At 41.8% G+C, this 24,022-nt stretch overlaps 1 protein-coding gene across 16 annotated transcripts in view; it reads left to right on the top strand.

The window, feature by feature from the left end:
• Positions 1–24,022, top strand: part of VEZT (vezatin, adherens junctions transmembrane protein) — a 90,704-nt gene that overhangs the window by 1,395 nt on the left and 65,287 nt on the right. For 2 of the 16 annotated variants that reach the window (XM_017342026.3, XM_017342027.3), the window contains exon 1: positions 14,731–14,931. The exons of 10 other annotated variants lie outside the window; for them this stretch is intronic. In XM_017342026.3, the coding sequence (XP_017197515.1) occupies positions 14,764–14,931 (168 nt within the window). In that variant the 5' untranslated portion in view covers positions 14,731–14,763. Of the gene's footprint in view, positions 1–14,730; positions 14,932–24,022 lie in introns of those variants that run through there. 4 more of the 16 variants (XM_070052717.1, XM_070052721.1, XM_008256900.4 and 1 more) reach the window with 3 other exon arrangements.

Raw genomic sequence — 24,022 nt, forward strand, 5'->3', positions numbered from 1 at the left:
TTTGGAACCGAGAAGACAAATGATGGAACGATAACTTGGGCAGATATTTCTAGGGCAAAATCGAGGAAATGGTTACAGGTTGAATGTGAAAGTTCAAGGAGAGACAGATTTGAAAGAAGACTATGTAGGTTGCTTAGATTTATAGAATAAGGGAAACTAGGTGTTTTTTTAAAACCCTATTTTCTTGGATTTCTGACAATAATCATAATAAATTCTTAAACAACATTTTATTGTAGAAAATAGACCAAAATGAAAATCGTCTGTTAGGTTTGTGTGAGTGTATTTCACATAAAAGTCCAGAGAGAATTTTCTTCACTTAAATGTATTTTTACTTAAATTTGTCATGAGTCATTTCCTATTCATCATTCTTTTAAAATATTAGTAATAATACTTATCACAAGTATGTGTAATGATATAACCATTTCCCTATTACTGGACAGATTGTTTCAAAATACCATTGTAATCAACCCTGGCTTAAATCTGTTTGGAACTGCAAGTTTTTCTTGAGAGTAATTTCTAGAAAAAGAACTAGTAGGTCAAAAGATCTGAACATTTTTTGAGTCATGCAGAAAAGTCATGCCATTTCATCTTTCCATAAGGAATAAGATGTTCACTTAACCAAATACTCATTAACAGCTTTATTACTTTTGTTTTATCTTTGCTAACTTGATAGGCACAAATGACATGCCACTGTTCTGATTTACATTTTTGTGCATTTATACATTTATTAGCCATATGTATTTCTTTGCTTGAGCAATTCTTTTCATATAGTTTGCTCATTTGCTTGTTCAAAGCTAGCTTTAAAAATTGATTTACATGGATTCTTCATATGTCACTGAGCCTTTATCATACATATCTAAAGTTTTTTCCCATTTGCTGTTTATTTGCTGTTTGTCCTACAAATTATTTTTTTGCAGCATTTTATTTTATTGATGTATTTTCACATGAGTATTTCACATCAGATCAAGAAACAGACCCTCACCAGCCAGCCAGGGCCCTCTGTTGCTCCTTTTTCAGTTTTATAACTTAGATCAATCTTCTCTATTTTTATTGTTTTATATGTTGTGCCACTTTACTAATACGCTGTTTTGTGTCTGGTGGGTTTTTTCTTTTTTGCTCTTTGATTTTATTTATGATATCCATTCATCCATATTGTTACATGAACATTTTTATTTTTGCATACTATCCCATGGGAACCTATGATTTTTTTAAAGGCCATTCCTTTGTTGAAGGTCATTAGGTAGTTTTCAGTTTAAAAAAAAATTTTTTTTTTTGACAGGCAGAGTGGACAGTGAGAGAGAGAGAGAGAAAGGTCTTCCTTTGCCGTTGGTTCACCCTCCAATGGCCGCAGCGGCTAGTGCGCTGCAGCCGGCGCACCGCGCTGATCCGATGGCAGGAGCCAGGTGCTTCTCCTGGTCTCCCATGGGGTGCAGGGCCCAAGCACTTGGGCCATCCTCCACTGCACTCCCGGGCCACAGCAGAGAGCTGGCCTGGAAGAGGGGCAACTGGGACAGAATCCGGCACCCCGACCGGGACTAGAACCCGGTGTGCCGGCGCCGCAAGGCGGAGGATTAGCCTAGTGAGCCGCGGTGCCGGCCCAGTTTTAAATTATTATGGGTAGTGCTACTGTGAACCTATTTCTATGTGTTGTCAAATATATCTCTGTTGGGTATCTGCTTAGGACTACAATTGCTTAGTCATAGGAAACACCTACATTCACCTTCTGTGTGTGTATATATACATATATGTATATATAAAATAATGTCAAGCATTATTACAAAGTGATTTATCAGTTTATACACCTGCTAGCCATGTATGAAAGGTCCCTTTGTTTCACATCCTCACCACCACTAATTCCAGTCTTTTTATCATTCTGGTAGCTGTTTTCTGGTATATCCTTGTGATTTTAATTTGTATTTCCCTGATTAGAAGCTAAGACTCTTGATGTGTTTATTGGCCAATTATATATAGACTTCTGTGAAGCCACTTTGAATTTCTTGAATATTTTTTCTATGGAGTTGTTTGATTTTCTTACTGAGTTGAAAGAATTCTTTGCATGCACTGAATTCAAATCATTTGGTGCTTCTATGTACCTCAAATGTCTTATCGTAGATTATATACAGCTTCTGCACCCTCTTAATATCTTAATAGTATCTTTATAATCCTTATTTTTGTTTGTTTGAAAGTCACAGACAGGGAGACATAGACAGACAGATAAACACAGAGAGAGAAAGATATCTTCCATCAGCTGCTTCACTCCCCAAATGCCTGCAACAGTTAGGACTGGGGAAAGCTGAAGCCTGGAGCCAGGAACTAAATATGGGTCTCCTATTGGAGGATAGGCCCAAGTACTTGAGCCATCACCTGCTGCCTCCCAGGGTATACATTAGCAGGAAGCTGGAATCTGAAATGGAGCCAGGACTATAACCCAGGCACCCCATAATGAAATTCTGGTGTTCTAGGAGGTGTCTTTTTTTTCCCCCCAGACATTGATTTATTTATTTTAAAGTCAGAGCCACAGGGAGAAGGGAGGGAGGGAGGGAGGGAGGGAGGGAGGGAGAGAGAGAGAGAGAGAGAGAGAGAATTTTCCATCTGCTAGTTCATTTCCTAGGTGGCTGCAATGTCCAGGGCTAGGCCAGGCCAAAGCCAGGAACTGGGACCCAGGAGATTCCTCTGGGCCTCCCACATGACTAGAAGGGACCACTTGGGCCATCCTCTGCTGCTTTTCCCAGGTCATTAGCAGGTAGCTGGATCAGAAATCTCTGCTGCTTTTCCCAGGTCATTAGCAGGTAGCTGGATCAGAAATGGAGGAGCCAGGACATGAAACAGTGCCCAAATAGGATGCTGGTGCAGGCGACCCCACCTACTACACCACAAGTGGCTTCTTCCAAGAGGTGTCTTAAAGGCCGAACCAAATGCCTGCCTCTTAATAGAATCTTTCAATTAACAGAACCTCTTAACTTTATTTTTTTTTTTTTAAGATTTATTTATTTATTTGAAAGGCAGAGTTACAGAGCAGCAGAGAGAGAGAGAGAACTCTTCCATACCCTGATTAACTCTTCAGTTGGCCTCAATGGCTGGAGCTGTACCAATCCGAAGCCAGGAACTTTATCCAATTCTCCCACATGGGTGGCAGGGGCCCAAGGGCTTGAGCCATCTTCTGTTGCTTTCCAAGGCCATAGCAGAAAGCTGGATCGGAAGAGGAGCAGCCAGGACTGCAGCTGTTGCCCAAATGGGATTGCAAGTGGTTGCTTTACCCGCTATACAACAACGTTGGCCCCTCTAAACTTTATTCTAATCCAGTTAAACCTTATTCTTTTATGGCTAGTGGTTTCAAAGAGATTTACCTATTCTAAAGTCACAAAGACATTTCTTTGAAAGCTTTATTTTACCTTTTGCATTTAGATCTGCCATCCATCTGGAACAGATTTTTATATGGTATTTTCTTCATTTATGTATATATCTAAAGATCAGTACATTTGGGGCCAGCGCTGTGGTATTGCAGGTTAAGTTGCCGCCTGCAGTGTTGGCATCCCATATGGGCCGTTAGGGGGTAAACCAGTGTTGGCATCCCATATGGGCCGTTAGGGGGTAAACCAGCTCATGGAAAATCTCTCACTCTCTCTCTCTCCTCTTCCTCCTCTCTAACTCTGCCTTTCAAATGCAAGTAGAATAAATCTTCAAATAAATAAATAAATCTTTAAAAAATCAATACATTTTTCCTATATGGATGTCCAGTTGACCTGACACCGTTTACTGAACAAACCATTCTTTCCTCACTGTAGACCACTTTTGTCATAAATCAGGGTACCTTTTGTGTGTGGATCTCTGTCTAGACTCTCTTCTTTTCCATTAGTCTATTTGTCCATTTTTACGTCAATACCAGGTTATTTTAATTACCATAACTTTATGTAGATATTAATATCTAATAAGATAAAAGTTTTCAATTTTATTTTTCTTCAAAATTTCCTGTGGCTGTTTTTGACTCATTCTGTTACTGTATGAGTTTTAGAATCAGCATGTAAATTTCAGTTTTTTAAAAAAACCTACTGGGATGGGGCCAGCGCTGTGGTGCAGTGGGTTAATGCCCTGGCCTGAAGTGCCAGCATCCCATATGGGCGCCAGTTCGAGACCCGGCTGCTTCACTTCCCATCCAGCTCTCTGCTATGGCCTGGGAAAGCAGTAGAAGATGGCCCAAATCCTTGGGCCCCTGCACCTGCATGGGAGACCCTGAAGAAGTTTGGCTTCTGATCAGCACAGCTCCGGCCATTGTGGAGTGAACCATCAGATGGAAGACCTCTCTTTTTCTCTCTCTCTCTGCCTCTCCTCTCTCTGTGTAACTCTGACTTTCAAATAAAAATAAATAAATCTTTAAAAAAAATAAAACCTACTGAGGGCCCCGTGCTGTAGTATAGTAGGTTAAGCAGTGCCAGCATGCCATTTGGGTGCTGGTTTGTGTCTGGCTGCTCCATCTCCAATCCAGCTCCCTGCTACTGGCCTGGGAAAAGCAGTGGAAGATGACTCAACTACATGGGAGTCTTGGATGAAACTTCTGGCTCCTGGCTTCAGCCTGGCCCAGCCCTGGCCATCATGGCCATCTGGAAAGTGAACTGGTGAATGGAAGATCTCTCTCTCTGGCTCTCTCTCCCTCTCTGTAACTCTTATTTTCAAATAAATAAATTTTTTTTAAAAAAAGTATGGGCTCTGGAGTTGAACAGCATAAGAAATCATAATTCAGCTATTTATTAGTTCATGAGACTGAGCATCTGTCATGCTGTAAGTGTTCAGTAAATGTTACTTGTTATTTTTCCAGAAAATTGCTCTTTAAGTTTTGAAAATTATTAGTATAAACTTTTCTTTTATTATTATTATTATTTGATAAGTAGACTTAGACAGTGAGAGAGAGACAGAGACAACAGTCTTCCTTCCGTTGGTTCACTCCCCAAATGGCCACTACGGCAAGCGCGCTGCACAGATCCGAAGCCAGGAGCCAGGTGCTTCTTATGGGTCTCCCACATGGGTGCAGAAGCCCAAGGACTTGGGCCATCTTCTACTGCTTTCCCAGGCCATAGCAGAGAGCTGGATTGGAAGTGGAACAGCTGGGGCTTGAACCAGTGCCCATATGGGATCTAGGCACTGCAGGTGGTGGCACTACCCACTATGCCACTGTGCCGGCCCCTTGATTTCTTCTTTAACTGGGTAAGAAATTTATGTAATTGTTGAAGGTGATTTTTCTCATATGTCCCTCAGACCCATGCACTCTGAGCTTTATGGACTACATCACCTATATTCCCTTGTCCTTTGTATTCCATTTGGGTTCAGGCAATAGGAAGGAACTGCAGATCAGAGGTGAGCAGAGCATGCCAAAAAGGTGTGGGAATATATCTTCCTAGTCCCCTCTCTGCAGAACTACCTACCAGTTAGTGTCGCTCCCCCTCTTCACAGAGGAACGACACAGGACCCTGCACTGTTCTTTTGTCTGCTCGGCCCTCCCCGGGTTTGCTGCTGGTTCTTCCTGGGTTGGCTACCATCCCTTCCACCTCCGTGGAAAGGCGGTTCCCCCTGCCACTTTCCCCACTTCCGCGGGGGAGCGGCACACCACCGGCCGGCTCTCTCGGGGGCTGCTCAGATGTTCCTCAGGTGTTCCTGGTGCATGTTGTCACTCTCCTCCTTTATAGTCCTCTTCCACCAATCCCAACTCTGCTACCCACATGCCTAGTACGCTGCTCTCCTCCAATCAGGAGCAAGATCAGCTCCTGCAGCTCAGTCAATCAAATTGGCGAGAGGCAGCTGCGTAGAAGCTGTTTACTCCTCTCCCAGCGTCATATTGTGGGAGAGCAGATGCATAGAATAAGTCTTAATTCCAGTAACTTAGTCTAGTCCGAGTTGCTCCCCACAGTTAGTGGTGATTTCTCTCCTGAATCTAAAGCCACTTTTTTTTTTTTTTTTTTTTTTTGACAGGCAGAGTGGACAGTGAGAGAGAGAGACAGAGAGAAAGGTCTTCCTTTGCCGTTGGTTCACCCTCCAATGGCCACCGCGGCTAGCGCGCTGTGGCCGGCACACCGTGCTGATCCGATGGCAGGAGCCAGGTGCTTTTCCTGGTCTCCCATGGGGTGCAGGGCCCAAGTACTTGGGCCATCCTCCACTGCACTCCCTGGCCACAGCAGAGAGCTGGCCTGGAAGAGGGGCAACCGGGACAGAATCCGGCGCTCTGACCGGGACTAGCACCCGGTGTGCCGGCGCCGCAAGGCGGAGGATTAGCCTAGTGAGCCGCGGCGCCAGGTAAAGCCACAACTCTTATTGCATGATTCTTTTCTTTATGTTTCAGCTTTTGCAGGCTTCTGTTACCCTGCTGCTTCCCTTGGGTTTTAGACCTAGGAAAGGAAGCCACTTCCTGCTGTTCAGTCACTTGTTGCTTTGTTATCTCCTGTACTTTGCCTCAGTGCTACTTACAGCTTTGTAAATGGTCATTTTATCAAATTTTTCAGTTACCCCCTTTTGAGTGTGCTGATTCTTCCAGGCTTGGTTAATCTGGCTGTTTTTCCATTGTCATCCATGGACAATGATTTTACCCTTTCAGAACTTCTTATCTGTTAGTATCATATGAAATGGGTGTTAAAGTTTATCTTTCTTGGCCACTGTACACCTTTCACAGCCTCATTCCTGCTAGTGCAGATTTGTGGGTTTAAGAGTTGCTTTTGGGGCCGACATGACACAGCAGATTAAATTGCCTCTATGTGCCACACTGGCATCCCACATGAGCATCGCCTGGCTGCACCACTTCCAATCTAGCTCACTGCTGTGACTGGGAGTGCAGCAGATGATCACCTGAGTGCTTGGGCCCCTTCCACCCACATGGGAGACCTGGATAAAATTCCAGGTCCCTGGTATTAGCCTGGCTCAGCCATAGCCATCGCAGCCATTTAGGGAGAGAATGAGCAGATAGAATCTCTGTCTCTCTCTGCCTTTCAAATAAATAACTCTTTAAAATAGCCAACTATATCTGTATCTATCTATCTATCTATCTATCTATCTATCTATCTATCTATCTAAACAGACAAACAAAAAAGGAGTTGCTTTGGAGGTTGAATAACTGTAGGGTTTTGCTGGACTTTGGTTTTTTAATTTCCTGGAATGTACTAGGTTCCTAGTCTGTTTGCTTCCAGGATGTTTCATATACCCATCTAAACACAGATCTTAAATCTGAACTCTGTAGATCTTGTTCTGTCTGGATCTTTTCTCCCAGTTGTTCACTGAATGGCAACCACCTTGATTATCTGAAATAAGAGGCTTGAGTAGAGAAACAGCACCCTTAATTAGACCTTTGCCGATGAGTTCCCATTATTTCAGGGAGGTTCTGGGAAAAGGATTAGCACAACCACCTTATTTCCTGAGTTTGGCTTTTCCAACAGTGAGAACTACAGCCTACAGCCCTCTTGCCTACCATTACCAGTTCCATTCAACTTGAATCTCAGTCCACAATGAGAGAAAGTCTTCTTCTAAGGATCTGAAAACTTATTAGGAATGATCTTTACTCAACGAGTAAAACATATTTCAGGTTATGCTTAATCAGCCTTACTTCTAGATACTATGTACTGTATCAGCTATACAAGTACATCCTTATGCAGAAAACAGAAACCTGCTCATCAAGAGTAAACAGAAAGGGATTTAATAAAGGGAATTAGTGTTTAGATTATTGCTGGACAGCAAGAAGATCAAGGTCTATCAAGGTTATTATGCTTAGGAACCCAAAATCATGAGAGAAAAGTAAACTTACTGGGTATACCTAATGGGGAATCCAAATTTGTATCTAGAATTAGATACAAGATGATTTGGGAAATGTCAGTTGTAGCTTTCCTGCCTCTGTAGTATAAGAGGTGCAGGGTAAGAAGATAGAATAGAGGTTGAACAAACCTGTCCCCTATCACAGGGCCTAACCTCACCCCTCCTTAGAAAATTTAATTTTGATGTTTTTGCATTTTGATGTAATACTATTATTTTAATGATATTCAGAGTCAGAAATAGGACTCATTGATATCTTGAAACTTACCTAGAAGTCACAAACAGTATTTGAATTAAATTTTTTCAATCAAGCAAATGTTTTAATAACATCCCTTTCTTTTAGCCATTTTGAGGTGTCTTATATTTATTTCCACTTCCTGGATTAATAAATTTCATCACCTTATGTTTTTGGTCACTTGCATTTTTCTTTCTGGAGGTCAGCGTTGAGTCCTCGTAATCTGAGAGGAAGAGAAATGCCCTCGAAGATGGTGTAAGAGGGGGACTAAGGGGAACAAAGGAAGAGTGAGATTCCCAGGCCCAATTCCTGGTCCTTGCCCTAGAATCTGACAGCCTTCATTGCACTGGGGCTAGATTCCCTATATACCTTCAAGGTTAATTCCATTATATTGGAGCCTGACTCCTTCTCCAAGATTATTTATTTGAATCAGAATTACCTACAGTCATCCTACCACAAGAGGCTGAAGTGGGAAGGAGAGTGCACCCTCAGTCTTGTACCTCTTGCAGGTCAAACTACAGGATAAAGTTTACAAAATGATTGACAGACACTATATCTAACAGTATTAAGCAAGATAAATCCTGATGAGCTAATATCATTGTTTTACTCTGTTGTTGTTGTTATCATTAAGGTTTTTTTTTTTTTAAACAGGCAGCGTGGACAGTGAGAGAGAGAAAGGTCTTCCTTTTGCCATTGGTTCACCCTCCAATGGCCGCCACGGCCGGTGTGCTGCGGCCGGCGCACCGCACTGATCCGAAGGCAGGAGCCAGGTGCTTCTCCTGGTCTCCCATGGGGTGCAGGGCCCAAGGACTTGGGCCATCTTCTGCTGCTTTCCTAGGCGCATTAACAGGGAGCTGGATTAGAAGTGGAGTAGCTGGGACTTGAACCGGTGCCCATATGGGATGCTGGCATTGCAGGCAGTGGCTTTACCTGCTAAGCCACAGCACTGGCCCCAGACATTTTATCTGAAGAACTAGTTTGTTTGTTTGTTTGTTTCCATCTACTTAAAAGGCAGAGTGACAGAGAAAGAAAAAAGACACAGAGTTTCAGTCTGCTGGTTCACTCTTGACAAATGCTTGCAACAGACAGAAATGGACCAAGCCAAAGCCCAGAACATCATCCAGGTCTCCCACATAAGTGATGGGGTTCAAAGCATTTGAGCCATCAGCTGCTGCCTCCCTAGGATGCACTAGCTGGAAGCTGGATGAGAGGCACAGTAGCCAGGACCAGCAGCACTCTGATATGGGATGCAAGCATCCCAAGCAGCAGCTTGACCCACTGTACCACGATGCCTGCCCCTTGTTTGGTTTAATATATATATATATATATATATATATATATATAGTTTATTTTTTTGCAGAGGAAGAGAGTCCCCATCTGCTGATTCATTCCCTAAATGCCCCCAAGGGCTGGGGCTGCGCCAACACCTTGGAAGCCTGGAGCAGAAAAACCAATCCAGGGCTCCCATGTGGGTGGCAGGGACCCAACTATTTGAGCTATCCCAGAGTAACTCATCAGCAGGAAGTTCAAAGTGGTAGCAGAATCAGTAGCCAAATTTAGACTCTCTGATATGGGATACGGACATCTCAACCCACAGCTTAACTGATAGGTCAGATGTTTTTCTGCTCCTTACATTATTTGCAGTGCATCTAAACTATTTCTTTGTAACTTCCTGCTTATGGGGGCAATGTTGTCCTCAGGATACCTTTTGATACCCTTATTAGCTGTAGTTGAACTCTTTATTGCCAAAGGGTTTTGGTGTTTCTCTGAATTCATTCTCTATCTTCCCCTTTGTTTCTGGCTGAAAAAGATAGTTATGAGGCCAGCGCCGCGGCTCACTAGGCTAATCCTCCGTCTTGCGGCGCGGGCACACCAGGTTCTAGTCCCAGTCGGGGCGCCGGATTCTGTCTTGGTTGCCCCTCTTCCAGGCCAGCTCTCTGCTGTGGCCAGGGAGTGCAGTGGAGGATGGCCCAAGTACTTGGGCCCTGCACCCCATGGGAGACCAGGATAAGTACCTGGCTCCTGCCATCGGATCAGCGCGGTGTGCAGGCCGCAGCGCGCCGGCGGCAGCGCGCCGGCCACAGCAGCCATTGGAGGGTGAACCAACGGCAAAGGAAGACCTTTCTCTCTGTGTCTCTCTCTCACTGTCCACTCTGCCTGTCAAAAAAAAAAAAAAAATAAATAAATAAATAAGATAGTTATGAAATGCTAACCCTTTGGGGCCAATGCTGTGGCTTAGCGAGTTAAAACCCTGGCCTGCAGCACCAGCATCCCTTATGGTCGCCAACTCAAGTCCTGGCTGCTCCACTTCCAATCCAGCTCCCTGCTAATGCATCTGGGAAAGCAGCAGCAGATGATCCAACTGCTTAGGCCCCTGTACCCACGTGGGAGACCAAAAAGAAGCTCCTGGCTCCTGGCTTTGGCCTGGCCCAGCCTCAGTAATTGTAGCTATTTGGGGAGTAACCAGAGGATGGAAGACCTCTCTCACTATCTCTACCTCTCTCTGTAATTCTGCCTTTCAAATAAATAAAAAAGAACTCTTAAAAAAAAAAGAAAAGAAAAGAAATGCTAACCCGTTTTTTGGCAGCATGTTCAGCTTCAGCTTTTTTCCCCCTAGCACTAAGATAAGTAAATGAAGAGAAATGACTCCCACAAAACTTCCCAAATTTTTTTTCCAAAAGTTTTATTTATTTATTTGAAAGGCAGAGTTACAGAGAGGGATGGCGAGAGAGACAGAGAGATTTTTCAGTCTGGTAATTCACTCTCAAATGGGCTAGGCTGAAACTAGAAACCTAGAACTCCATCTGGGTCTCCCACATGATTGGAAGGGGCCCAAACACTTGGGCCATCTGCTGCTTTTCCAGGCACATTAACAAGGAGCTAGATCGGAAATGGAGCAGCCAGAACTCAAGCCAACACTCACAGGATGCCAGCTTTGCAGGCAGTGACTTAACCCATTTCACCAAAATGCTGACTCCAACTTCCCATATTTAAAAGAGTATTTTAAAAATCCCTCTCTTGCTTTAGAGAATCTTCTTTGCATTTTAAAATGTTATAGATCTCTAAAAGAATATTTATGTATTTTTTCCCTGAGTGTTATTTGTAGATTTCTTCCTACCTGCATTATTGATTTGACTAATGGAAGGAAGTTGTTTTTGTCTTTTAATGTATATGTGGATGGTGTTTACTATTTTAGTAATGGAGCTTGCTGTCCAGAATAAGAGTTGAAGATTTTTTTTTTTTTTTTGACAGGCGGAGTTAGACAATGAGAGAGAGAGACAGAGAGAAAGGTATTCGTTTTCCGTTGGTTCACCCCCAAAATGGCCATGATCCGAAGCTAGGAGCCAGGTGCTTCCTCCTGGTCTCCAATGCGGGTGCAGGGCCCAAGCACTTGGGTCATCCTCCACTGCCTTCCTGGGCCACAGCAGAGAGCTGGACTGGAAGAGGAGCAAGCAGGACAGAATCCGGCACCCTGACTGGGACTAGAACCCGGTGTGCCAGCGCCGCAGGCGGAGGATTAGCCTAGTGAGCCGCGGCACCGGCCCAAGAGTTGAGGATATTATATCATCTTATTTTTCCATAAAATATATCTTCAGATATATCCCAGATGTAACAAGATCATCTTGTATAGCAGATCATCCTTTAATGTGAAATTTTTCTTAAATGCATCCCAGGGGGTCTGAAACTATCTTATAGATTGAGTAAATGAGAATAGGTCTTTAGAGATTTCCATTAATTAGGAAATAAAGGGAGAGGATCTACTCATTTACAGCATCTCTTTATCTTAGAGACTTTAACTCAGTTGTAGTTTTCCTTGGTTTTATACCAGGTGTTCCATGAGGTCTTAGAAGCAAATCATGCCTTAAGAATTTAGGACAAAATGCCCAAAGCTCAGTGTCCTCCACACATGGGCACAGTGTTTGACTATGTTCTGTTTCATTGCCTGTGGATTTTTTGAGTTCTGCTTATAGTATCCATTGAGACATCTTGTTGTTATTAATCCTTAGCAAATCAAAATGTCCTCTTACAGGCATTTGGTCTATCAGGATGATAGTTACAATGTCCACGTCCCATATTAGAATACCTGACTTCAATACCCAACTCTGGCTCCAGTTACTTCTCTTGGTTCCCTCTTCCTGCCAGTGTAGACCCTGGCAGGTAGCAGGTAATTGCTCAAGTGTTTTGGTCCCTGCCTTCTACCTGGGAGAACTAGATTACATTTCTAGCTTCTGTCTTCAGCCTAACTATTCCCAGCCATTGTGGGCATTTGGCAAGTGAGCCAGCAGATTATAGGTCTGTCTGCCTGTCTCTTTCTGTCTCTTAAATTAAAAAGTCCTCTAGACTTTATTGACAATAATATATATTGCAATGTCAGCATCTTATATTGGAGTGCTAGTTCCAGTCCCAGCTACTCTGCTTCTGATCCATCTTCCTGCTACTGTGCCTGGGAAGGCAGCCAATGATAGCCTAAGTGCTTAGGCCCCTGACATTCCTGGGGAGACCAGGATGGAATTCCTGGATCCTGGCTTCAGCTTGGCCTAGTCCTGGCTGTTCTAGGTGTTTGGGGAGTGAACTAGTAGATGGAAATTTCTCTCTCTCTCTCTTTCTCTCTATTGCTCTGCATTTCAAATAAATAAATCTCAAAAAATAACATTTTAAAATCTGTGTTGATATCTCTATAGCTGGCAGAATATAGCAACCTATATCTTATGGTTGACATTTTGAATTCATTAATGAATCCACAGTCTTAAATATCATGTCTTCTTAAGAATTTTATTAAAAAATATATTTTCCGCCGGCACTGCGGCTCACTAGGCTAATCCTCCACCTAGCGGCGCCGGCATACCGGGTTCTAGTCCCGGTCGGGGCACCGGATTCTGTCCCGGTTGCCCCTCTTCCAGGCCAGCTCTCTGCTGTGGCCCGGAAGTGCAGTGGAGGATGGCCCAAGTACTTGGGCCCTGCACCCGCACGGAAGACCAGGAGAAACACCTGGCTTCTGGCTTCGGATCAGCGCGGTGCGCCAGCCGCAGCGCGCCAGCCGCGGCGGCCATTGGAGGGTGAACCAACGGCAAAGGAAGACCTTTCTCTCTGTCTCTCTCTCTCACTGTCCACTCTGTCAAAAAAAAAAAAAATATATATATATATGTATTTTCTGTAAGCCACTGCCTACAACAGCAGGATCCCATGTGAGCACTGGCTCATGTCTGCTGCTGCACTTATGATCCGGCTCCTTGCTAATGTGCCTGGGAAAGCAGCAGAAGATGGCCCAAGTACTTGGGCCCCTACTGCCCATGTGGGAGACCAGGTGGAGTTCCTAGCTCCTAGTTTTGACCTGGCCCAGTCCTGGCTATTATAGTCATTTCAGGAGTTAAACAGTGGATTGAAGATTTCTATGTCTCCCTTTCTCTCTGTAATGCTTTCAGATAAATTATATCTTAAAATACATATGTTTTTTTCTACTTTGTTATGTATCTTGCTCTATGATTTTTTCAATTTTGCTTACAGATACTCTCTTTTTAACAAAAGGAAATAATCATGTTGAGTGAAGAGGTATGCCTTTTCATCTTTTCATAGAACCAAAAGTCCTGTCGTCTCTCTTGCTGTATATCTCTCTTTAAATTGGAATAAAGAGAAAAGATAATGAAGTTTAATATTAGCTCATAATATGCAAACCTAATTTTAACATTTAGTGCATATTCTTCTCACATCTAGTATTTTATCAAATATGTTTAATAACTTGCCTTTTTTTTTAAAAGCAATTGTAAATGATGGTTTTACTTTATAACCTTGCTTCTGCTCTGTATCTTGTCAGTACCTAGTTGACTGACCAAAAAATTTTTTTAAGATTTTATTTATTTATTTGAGAGGTAGAGTTACAGACAGAAAGAGGGAGAGACAGAAAGGTCTTGCATCTACTCCCCAAATGGGCACAACAGCTGGAGCTGATCCAAGCCAGGAGCCAGGAGCTTCTTCCAGCGTCCCAAGCAGGTGCAGAGTACCGAGCACTTGGGCTATCTTTCCCTGCTTTCCCAGACCATAAGCAGAAAGCTAGATAGGAAGAGGAGCAGCCAGATGTGAACTGGCACCCATATGGGATACTGGTGCCACAGGCAGAGGCTTAGCCTACTATGCCAAGTGCTGGCCCCAGACTGACCAGATTAATAACCAGTTAAATAACCAGATTTCAGAGAATATCAAAGGTAGCGTTAGAACCAGGAAATGCTCAATCCACCGTTGATATTTTCTTTCTGCTTGGTTAAAACTAGTACAACATGGCTCACTACTTTGTAGTCAGTTGAAGTAAAGAAAATTGTAGTTCATTCCCTTTGCATCTGTTGGTCTTTCTTTTGATGGGTGTGTTTTATTTTTATTTTTATTTTAGACTTAGGTGCTATTGTGTGTAAGTACATTTGTACTATTGTATACAGAAACCTTAAAACTACTGCTTTTAAAGTCTTTTGCTGTTTATACTACCTCAGATTATTTGAGTAAGGTGCATGTCAGTGGAAAATAGCATAAGCCTATAGACAGGAAAATTGATGAATATATGTCTTGCCTGCTGCTAATTTGTAAAAAAAAAAAAAAAAGTACACTAATAGTAAATAATAAACTTTGAAGACAGTTTTAAAACCCCACTTTCTCTACTACCTTCTTTTGCAGCTGCTGGGTAGTAGTAGCGCTAGCTGAAGAAATAATGTCCAGGTTTTTTTTTTCATAGACTGCCTCTGATAGGAAAATGCTTAGTAATGGCACAGGCACGCCCTCCAACTCAGTGGCCATTTTGTACTGTAGTTCTTATGGAGAAACAAGTGGGAATCAGCAAAGAAAGAAGTGTATGGATCAAAAAAGAATATGGGCAAGAAGCAAAACATTTTTCATCTAGACGAACCGGAAAAATTACAGCCATGCTGTCTGTGAGTAGTTTAATGAGTTGGACCAATTTTTATGGACTCTTTTAGCTTAATTGTTTTTATTCTATGATTAGATGTTGCTTTGCTGATTCCGAGGAACAATTAATGCTTGGAATTGGGGCTTTTGTTCCAGTAGTTTAGAAGTTACATTGAAATGGGTAAGCTCCAAGAAAGTATGCCCTATTTGTTTTATGTTTTTAACTTCGTAGGATTCTATCCTTTCATATTATCCAAGATTTAGGGGAGGGAAAGGCAGTAACTCGTTAATTTAAAATTATACTTTCTGGTCGTATACTGAATTAAAGATAAGTAAGAAGTGTATAGAATTCACTGTCTTGGCAATATAATTAATAGTGAAGGGGAAACTTATTTTCCATTGTAGAGTTTTGTTAATGTTTATAGTTTTAGCTCTTTAAGTAGCTTCTTCGTTAAAAATTGAGGAAATTCCTGCCTTGTATAATTTCATAATGACTTTCTTCCTTATCATTGTATTTCATGGTGTTCTGAGGCTAGCCTACAGAAATAAAGAAATAATAGCAATTAGTGACGGGAGTTTATCCCTTTCTATAGTATCCTCCTCAAAAAAATTGCTGTTTTATAGATGATAATCACCTTTATACCTGTAGCTATTTCTTTTACTCAGATAAAAGGTTTTTCAAAGTATTTTAAAATAATTAATAAACGATTTCCAAATAAATAGTATTCTCCTATCAAATCCCTTTCATTACAGATATCTTTTCCTTGAAGATTTTATTTTGAACAAAAAGTCTTTTAAAAGTTCCCTTGCCATAGTAGAAACTTTTAAAAGTGTATAGCTTACCTTGTTCTATACATAGTACTTTTCTCTACAGAAATTAAAGGTCAATAAAAATTTTAAAAGGAAAGTTACTGTAAGTAATTTGATGAATTCCGCAACTTGGAAATGGAAACCAAACCTGTCTTTGGTTCTTTGAGCCAGGATGAGCATAGATTCATATGGATGGGAAGTGTCAACAAAGAAGTTACTGGTTAGGCATCATTACACAGTTTTAGTGGTTTCTGCCAGTGCTTGGTGCTCAGACAGCCTTCTCTGTTAGGAGTGTGCCTCTGTTTTCACATAGGCTCTCTGTATTTCATATAGACCGCACAATCTGCTTAACATTTAGCATCTAATAACAGAATTTTGCCAGACCTAATAGTGTGATTTTGATATAGTACTGGCACTTTAAATAAAGAAATGTACAGTAGTTGAAATAGAGTATTGGTTTTTATATGGAAAAGTGCATAGGATTGTTCTATTCATTTTGCTAAACTAACAATAAATCAGACCTCCTCTTTTATTTTTTTTTTTTTTAGCAGTTTGTCCTGAGTTCCTTTTTCCACACAAAAAGCACAAGGATATATTCTCATTATAAAAAATTCTCATTCTCATTATAAAAAATTCAAATTACACAGGGAAAACATCAGGTTCTCCTTAATTCCCTTTTTTTAAATTAATTAATTTATTTATTTTTTGACAGGCAGAGTGGACAGTGAGAGAGAGAGACAGAGAGAAAGGTCTTCCTTTGCCGTTGGTTCACCTTCCAATGGCCACTGCAGCCAGTGCGCTGTGGCCAGCGCACCACGCTGATCCGATGGCAGGAGCCAGGTGCTTATCCTGGTCTCCCATGGGGTGCAGGGCCCAAGCACTTGGGCCATCCTCCACTGCACTCCCTGACCACAGCAGAGAGCTGGCCTGGAAGAGGGGCAACCGGGACAGAATCCAGTGCCCCGACCGGGACTAGAACCCGGTGTGCTGGCGCCGCAAGGCGGAGGAGATTAGCCTAGTGAGCCGCAACGCCGGCCCCTTAATTCCCTTTTTCTTCCCCAGCTCCCCCTTTCTCTCCAGAAGTAACCACAGTAGTGGTATATTTTCTTCCTGATCATTTCCAATGCAATTACATTTCTGTATTTGTGTATATGTATGCTTGTGGCATACATAGGTATATTATATAATTTGATTGTATGGGTTTTTTTTTAAACACAAATAGGGTTCTTAAGTGGTTGTAGTAGTCAGTAATCTTGTATATATATTTTGCCAATATTTTTATAATTATATCCATAGGTTAGATGCCTAGTGGTGGAATCTCCAAGGTCAGTGGATGTATGCATTTATATCTTCATACCTATACTCCCATTATTGTGTATTCCCCACACCCTTGCCAACACTAAATATCATCAAACTTCCTAGTTGTTGCCAAATAATAGATAAAAATTCTCTTTGTTTTAATTTTCATTTCTTCTATCAAGGGTAAAGTTTAATGTTTTCATTTAGGTTAACCAAATTGTAATTTTTTCCCCTTCAAACTACCTCTTTATATTCCTTGACCATTTCTACAACTAAAAAAAAATCTTTCTTATTGGTGTATAGTGACTTACTGCAAATTAAAGAAATTTATTGCATCATAGGCTAGTTGATTTTTCTCTACATTTCCAGTAAGATTTATTTTAAAAACTCACTGAGCTAGTTTTGAAAGTAATTAGTAAGAATAGACTACTATTGTTTTTAATAGTCTCCAAGAAACTTTGTGCCAATTTCTAACCCTGAGGAACCTGAGGCACTTTTTTTTGGGGGGGGGGGGGTAAAAATTTAGTTATTTTATTTGAAAGGCAGAGTTACTAGGGAGGGTGGGAAGGTTGACAGAGACAGTAGGAGCTGGGTCAGCCTGAAGCTAGGAGCCAAGAGCTTCTTCCAGGTTTCCCACCTGGGTGCAGGGTCTCAAGTACTTGGGCTGTCCTCCGCTGCTTTCCCAGGCACGTCAGCAGGGAGCTGGACCAGAAGTGGAGCAGCCAGGACTCTAACCGGTGCCCATAGGATGCTGGTGCCGCAGGCAGGGCTTTCCCACTGTAGCATAGTGGCAGCCCTACACATTTTTTTTACTGAACTCTTACATGAGTTATAGCTCATCTGAAACAAAAGTAATATAATTGGAAATAAATATAGATATTATCAAAGAATAATGCTGACCTATTTTGAGGTTTTTTAACTTAGTCTGTTAAATAGATTTTAAATTTCAAGTCCAGTTTCTGGTTAAAAAAATAAACTTTACACAATACTACATCACACCAGTTTAATGAACCTGTTAACTCAAATTTCAACCTCAAGGATTATAATTTTTCTAAGATGGACAGATTCTTTTACCCTTTAATTGAATGACATGCCAAGTAAGGCAAAGATGCTCCTGAAATAATCAGTTTCTTGTAATGCACACTAAAGCAGATAAGCAAAAGAAGTGTATGAAAAGATAGACAGAAATGGGTAAAAGAAAATTACTTGAGCCTGAGTGCTAGTAATTAACCAAACACTGCATCCACAGAAGAAATTTTCCAAGGTCTAGGAACACACACCTCTTCAAAGTGATGCTGGGTTTCTGGATGCCCTCAAGCTGTCAACCATGAGGTAAAGGGCCTTTCTCTCTAGCAGAGCCTCCAGCAGCTAATGCATTTTCAAAGTGAATTCTCACAGGGAGTGGCATCACAGTGAGATGTGTCTCTAATGGCAGTTTGAAAGCATTAGTGTTTATTGCCCCAGAAGCTATATTAGCATCCAGATGTCAGCCTAGGAGGGAAAGTCCCAGACCCAAATGGTATCATTTGTGTATTGGCAAACAATTAGTATAGCTGTCAATCAACCAGTATAAAGTAACAGACTTCCTTGCTATCTGCCAACCACCTGGCTCAGTTATGGATAAGAACCTACACCTACTGTCCTCCGGTAGGAAAAAAGTGTGTCTGAACAGGATCACACAGAACTAGCATCCTCCATTGGTATATCTTGTAACTGGAGGTAAAAGCTGCTCTACTGTCAGAAATGAGCAGTTGGCTAATGTGCCTGGGAAAGCAGCAGAAGATGGCCCAAGTACTTGGGCTCCTGCCACCCACATGAGAGACCTGGATGGAATTCCAAGTTCCTGGCTTTCTCCTGGCCCAACCTGGACTGGTGTGGCCATTTGGGAAGTGAACCAGCAGATGAAAGATCAGTCACTCTCTTATTCTGGCCTTCCAAATAAATAAATTGTTAAAAAAAAAAGAAAAGAAAAGAAAAAAATGTATAATGGGAAAAATTCAAGGACCATTTCCAGACACTCACCACCTATGACCCCTGTAGCATGTAGAAAACAAAGCCTTGGAATATTTGCTTTATTTAGTTTTAGCTTTCTACCAGAATGCCATTAGCACTTAGTCATTAGTATCTGCAAGACAGAACAGACAGTGAGGAACCAGTCAGAATGTGCCCAGTAGTTGTTGCAGGCTACAAGTTGCTTTCCTAAAAGAGTTTACAGCTCTGAGATCACCCTCTTCTGAAAAAGGAAAGAAAGTCTAAAGGGTGCCTGGGGTTAGTGCGAAAAGAGCATGGAGAGTTCAGACCAGGACAGAGGAAGTGACAGTAGAAAAACAGAAAGAAACATTGTAACAGTGGCTGTTGCGCTACAAGATGTGGATACCAGTTGTTACTTTGCCTGATAGACTACTGGGTTGTGAGCATATAGGACCTGGCCCAGAACCCACAGGGAATTGCTTCCAGAACCCCTTGCAGATAACAGAGTCAGCAGATGCTCAAGGGTCCCGCATAAAATGGCCTACGGATATCCCCTGGTTTACTTTAAATCATCTTTTAATTATTTATCACATGTATTTCAATGTAAATGCTATATAAATACTAACTAAAGAAGTCAATACATTCATTATAGATGTGATTTTTTTCCCAGATATTTTTTGTCTGTGTTTGGTTGAATCTGCAGATGGAAAACTCGTAGATATGGCAGGCCAATCAGTAGCCAATGGAAACCACTCAGTAAGGTGCCATTTAGGGAAGAGGCTTGGTTTATTTAGATATCTAACTTTCCTAATATTATCTGTGACCCAATTAGATAAGTGTTGTCACCTCAAGAGAAATTTCTAAATAAGGAAATCTGTTTTGGAAAACTGAAGTTTAGTTGGATGAACATGAAATACATATAGAAATAACCTAGTAGTTTAACTCAGAATTCTTACACGTTTAAAACTTTAATCCTTACTAAAATGAACATGAGATTGTATAGAAAACTAATTTTTAGGTATTTTAATTACTGTAATATATTTCTCTGCCTCTTTAAAGGTTCCTGTTGATCATCACAATATCTTTGGGGAGTGGAGACTACATGAAGTGTCAACAGCCTAGGGGTTGAATGAGCCATTTTCTTGAAGCACTTGTTCAGCAAAAATGTGGGGGTTTCCTGTGTATTTGTGTTTATTTTTCCTGCAAAAAATATGTTTTAGCCACTAAAACAATCTTAGCACAACCAAAGCCTCTTGGATATTTTTCATTTAGCAAAATTCTTTCTGGTGCTATGATGTGTTTTTTTTTGTCAGCTAAAATTTACAGGAACAGAGGACCACAAGGGTTTCCTGAGGCAGAGCTCCCACATGCTGCGTCTGAGGATTCTCATATTTCTTTTGGCAGCAGTAACATTCTCTAATACTTTGAAATTATAGCTTGAGACCAGTGCTAATGATTTCTCTTCAAAAAAACAACTTAACTAAAACATTTGTGGTTATATTTTGCTTGAACCAAGGAAAAAAGTTATAAAAGAGAAAATTACTTGGCATCACCTACTCTGCCTTACACTCCACACAAAAAAGTCCATTTCTAAACTATCATTAACCTGTAATGATACTCATAATACGAAAAATAGACATTTCTGTGAACTTAATAGTTGATAAGGCTAATATCCCCAAACCTCTATATGTACAAATGGTTAGGATAGTTTTCTTTTATTTTCAAAGATTTATTTATTTATTTATTCGAATGTCAGAGTTACACAGAGAGAGGAAGAAACAGAGAGAGAGAGACAGATCTTATATTTGCTGGTTCACTCCTCAAATGGCCGCAATAGCCAGAGCTGGGCCAGGCCAAAGCCAGGAGCCAGGAGCTTCTTCCTGGTTTCCCACATGGGTGCAGGGACCCAAGCACTTGGGCCATCTTGTGCTGCTTTCCTAGGCTCATTACCAGGGAGCTGGATTGGAAGTGGAGCAACCAGGTCTCAAACAGGTGCACATACAGGATGCTGGCATCCCAAGTGGCTGCTTTACCTGCTACACCACAACACTGACTTTGGCCCCAGGATAGTTTTCCGTAAGATGTCTCACCTTGCTCTAAAAGAAGAAATAATGTAATACTAAGACAGTATTTGCCTTTTTCACTTTCATTCGCTAGTCTACATTTCTTTTCTTTCTTTCTTTTTTTTTTTTTTTTTTTGACAGGCAGAGTGGACAGTGAGAGAGAGAGACAGAGAGAAAGGTCTTCTTTGCTGTTGGTTCACCCTCCAATGGCCGCTGCAGCCAGCGCACTGCGGCCGGCGCACCGCGCTGATCCAATGGCAGGAGCCAGGTACTTATCCTGGTCTCCCAGGGGGTGCAGGGCCCAAGTACTTGGGCCATCCTCCACTGTACTCCCGGGCCACAGCAGAGAGCTGGCCTGGAAGAGGAGCAACCGGTACAGAATCCGGAGCCCCAACTGGGACTAGAACCCGGTGTGCCGGCGCCGCAAGGCGGAGGATTAGCCTAGTGAGCCGCGGCGCCGGCCTCTAGTCTACATTTCATTCATAGTCCACATTAAAACTGACGTTTTCAAAATTGTCAGTTGTTAATTTTTGGTATGGCTTTTCTTCTTTAATACTGCAAAGAGCAGGAAAAACTTTGAGGCAGTTCTCCCATCTAACTACATATTGGTTTACAGTCCTAGTTTTCTTTGTGTTCTTCCTCCAATAAACTGTAAAACAAAACAATAAATTGCAATAAACATTGAATTCAGAAGCAGATATAAGAATCTAGCAGTTCCTTGCTAATGGCCTGGGAAAAAGCAAGAGAATGGCCCAAGTCCTGGGTCTTGGCTTTGGCCGGGCCCAGCCCTGGCCATCGTGGCCATCTGGGGAATGAATCAGCAGATGGAAGATCTCTCTCTCTCTCTCTCTCTCTCTTTCTCTCTCTCTCTCACTTTCTATCACTCTCTGTAATTCTGACATTCAAATAAATAATAAATATTTATAGAAAAAAAGGAATCTAGCAGTCTTCTATGAAGCCAGACAATAAAGAGATTATGTCAAAATTTGAAACAATACACTTGTCTCAACAAATTTTCTTCAATGTAGAAATACTTTAATTAAAAATATTTTGTTGGCCGGCGCCGCGGCTCCCTAGGCTAATCCTCCGCCTTGCAGCGCCGGCACACTGGGTTCTAGTCCCAGTCAGGGCGCCGGATTCTGTCCCAGTTGCCCCTCTTCCAGGCCAGCTCTCTGCTGTGGCCAGGGAGTGCAGTGGAGGATGGCCCAAGTGCTTGGGCCCTGCACCCCCTGGGAGACCAGGATAAGTACCTGGCTCCTGCCATTGGATCAGCGCGGTGTGCCGGCCGCAGCACGCCGGCTGCAGCGGCCATTGGAGGGTGAACCAACAGCAAAGAAGACCTTTCTCTCTGTCTCTCTCTCTCACTGTCCACTCTGCCTGTCAAAAAAAAAATATTTTGTTTACATTAACATTGTAATGGACTTATTGCCGTTTTAAGTAAAATATTTAAGTTTTTTTGTTTTAATTTCTATTGTGATAAATATCATTAGACATCCACATAAACAAAAGTTTGTAGGGGCCCTTGATAAAAAATTTGAGAGCTGCTGATCAAAATCTAGATTTCTGAGATTTACCAAAAGAGAAAAACTGATAGCATTTTTATTCCCAAAGTTTTTGTGCAAAAACTTTGATAAAAAGTAAAGAAATAATTTCACCAAAAATCTCTGTATTCCTAAAAATTAATCATGTATTACAAGGCTGCTAAGTTCATCTTGTCTGACATTGAGTTAAACAAGGGATGTTTGGTTTTTCAATTGTATGTTGCTGAAATTTAAAGTTTTCTTTTGGCTCATAGATGATTGAAGCATAAAAATAGAGATGAAACAATAAAATAAATGTCACATTTCAGAATATTATAATAAACAATTAAAAGAGCTTTAGCATTCATATAGTATCTGAGTTTATATGTATTAAGAAGTGATATGTAGCCCTTAAGGCATTGGGATCTGGCTAAAAAGCCCATGAGAGTATTTCAGGCATGGAAAGCCAAGACACTGTGGCAAAACAAATGACCTAAATGAAAGATCTCTGTGAGTAAGATCCCAGTGGAAAGAAAGGGCCATCAAAGAAGGAGGTACTTTTTTTTTTTTTTTTTTTTTTTTTTGGTAGGCAGAGTTAGACAGTGAGAGAGAGACAGAGAGAAAGGTCTTCCTTTCGGTTGGTTCACCCCCTAAATGGCCGCTGGGGCCGGCACGCTGAGCTGATCCGAAGCCAGGAGCCAGGTGCTTCTCCTGGTCTCCCATGGTGTGCAGGGCCCAAGCACTTGGGCCATCCTCCACTGCCCTCCCGGGCCACAGCAGAGAGCTGGACTGGAAGAAGAGCAACCGGGACAGAATCCGGTGCCCCAACCAGGACTAGAACCTGGGGTGCCGGTGCTACAGGCGGAGGATTAGCCAAGTGAGCCGTGGCACCAGCCAAGAAGGAGGTACTTTTCTCTGAAGGGAGGAGAGAACTTCCACTTTAATTATGGCCTTGTCTAAATAATGTTGGAGTTTGTGAACTCAAGAGGCTTCCATAGCCTAGACAGCGTATGACAAGAGCCTCAGGTGATTACTGACGTCATAAATAAGAGTGTCGGTTGTTAAATCAACAGCAGGATTCACTGTGCTCTCGCTCCCCATGTAATACCTCTGTCCTTAATGTATTATACTATGATAATTAATGGTAAAACTAGTCTTTAAACAGTACTTTATACTTTGTGTGTCTGTGTGGGTGCAAACTGTTGAAATCTTTACTTAGTATAGAGTTGATCTTCTGTGTATAAGGATAATTAAAAATTAATCTTAATGAATAATGGGATGGGAGAGGGAGTAGGAGATGAGATGGTTTGCAGGTGGGAAGGTGCATTCATTCCCAGTCTCCTAATCTCTGAGACTTTGTCGAATACTCAGTTACATGAAGCCATGAAACAAATGCAGTGATTGCCTTGGCAAGCCACATTTTCCAGAATGGTAGAACAGTGCTTTCTAAGATG

The sequence above is a fragment of the Oryctolagus cuniculus genome, chromosome 11 (assembly GCF_964237555.1).
Source record: "Oryctolagus cuniculus chromosome 11, mOryCun1.1, whole genome shotgun sequence".
Taxonomy (NCBI): domain Eukaryota; kingdom Metazoa; phylum Chordata; class Mammalia; order Lagomorpha; family Leporidae; genus Oryctolagus; species Oryctolagus cuniculus.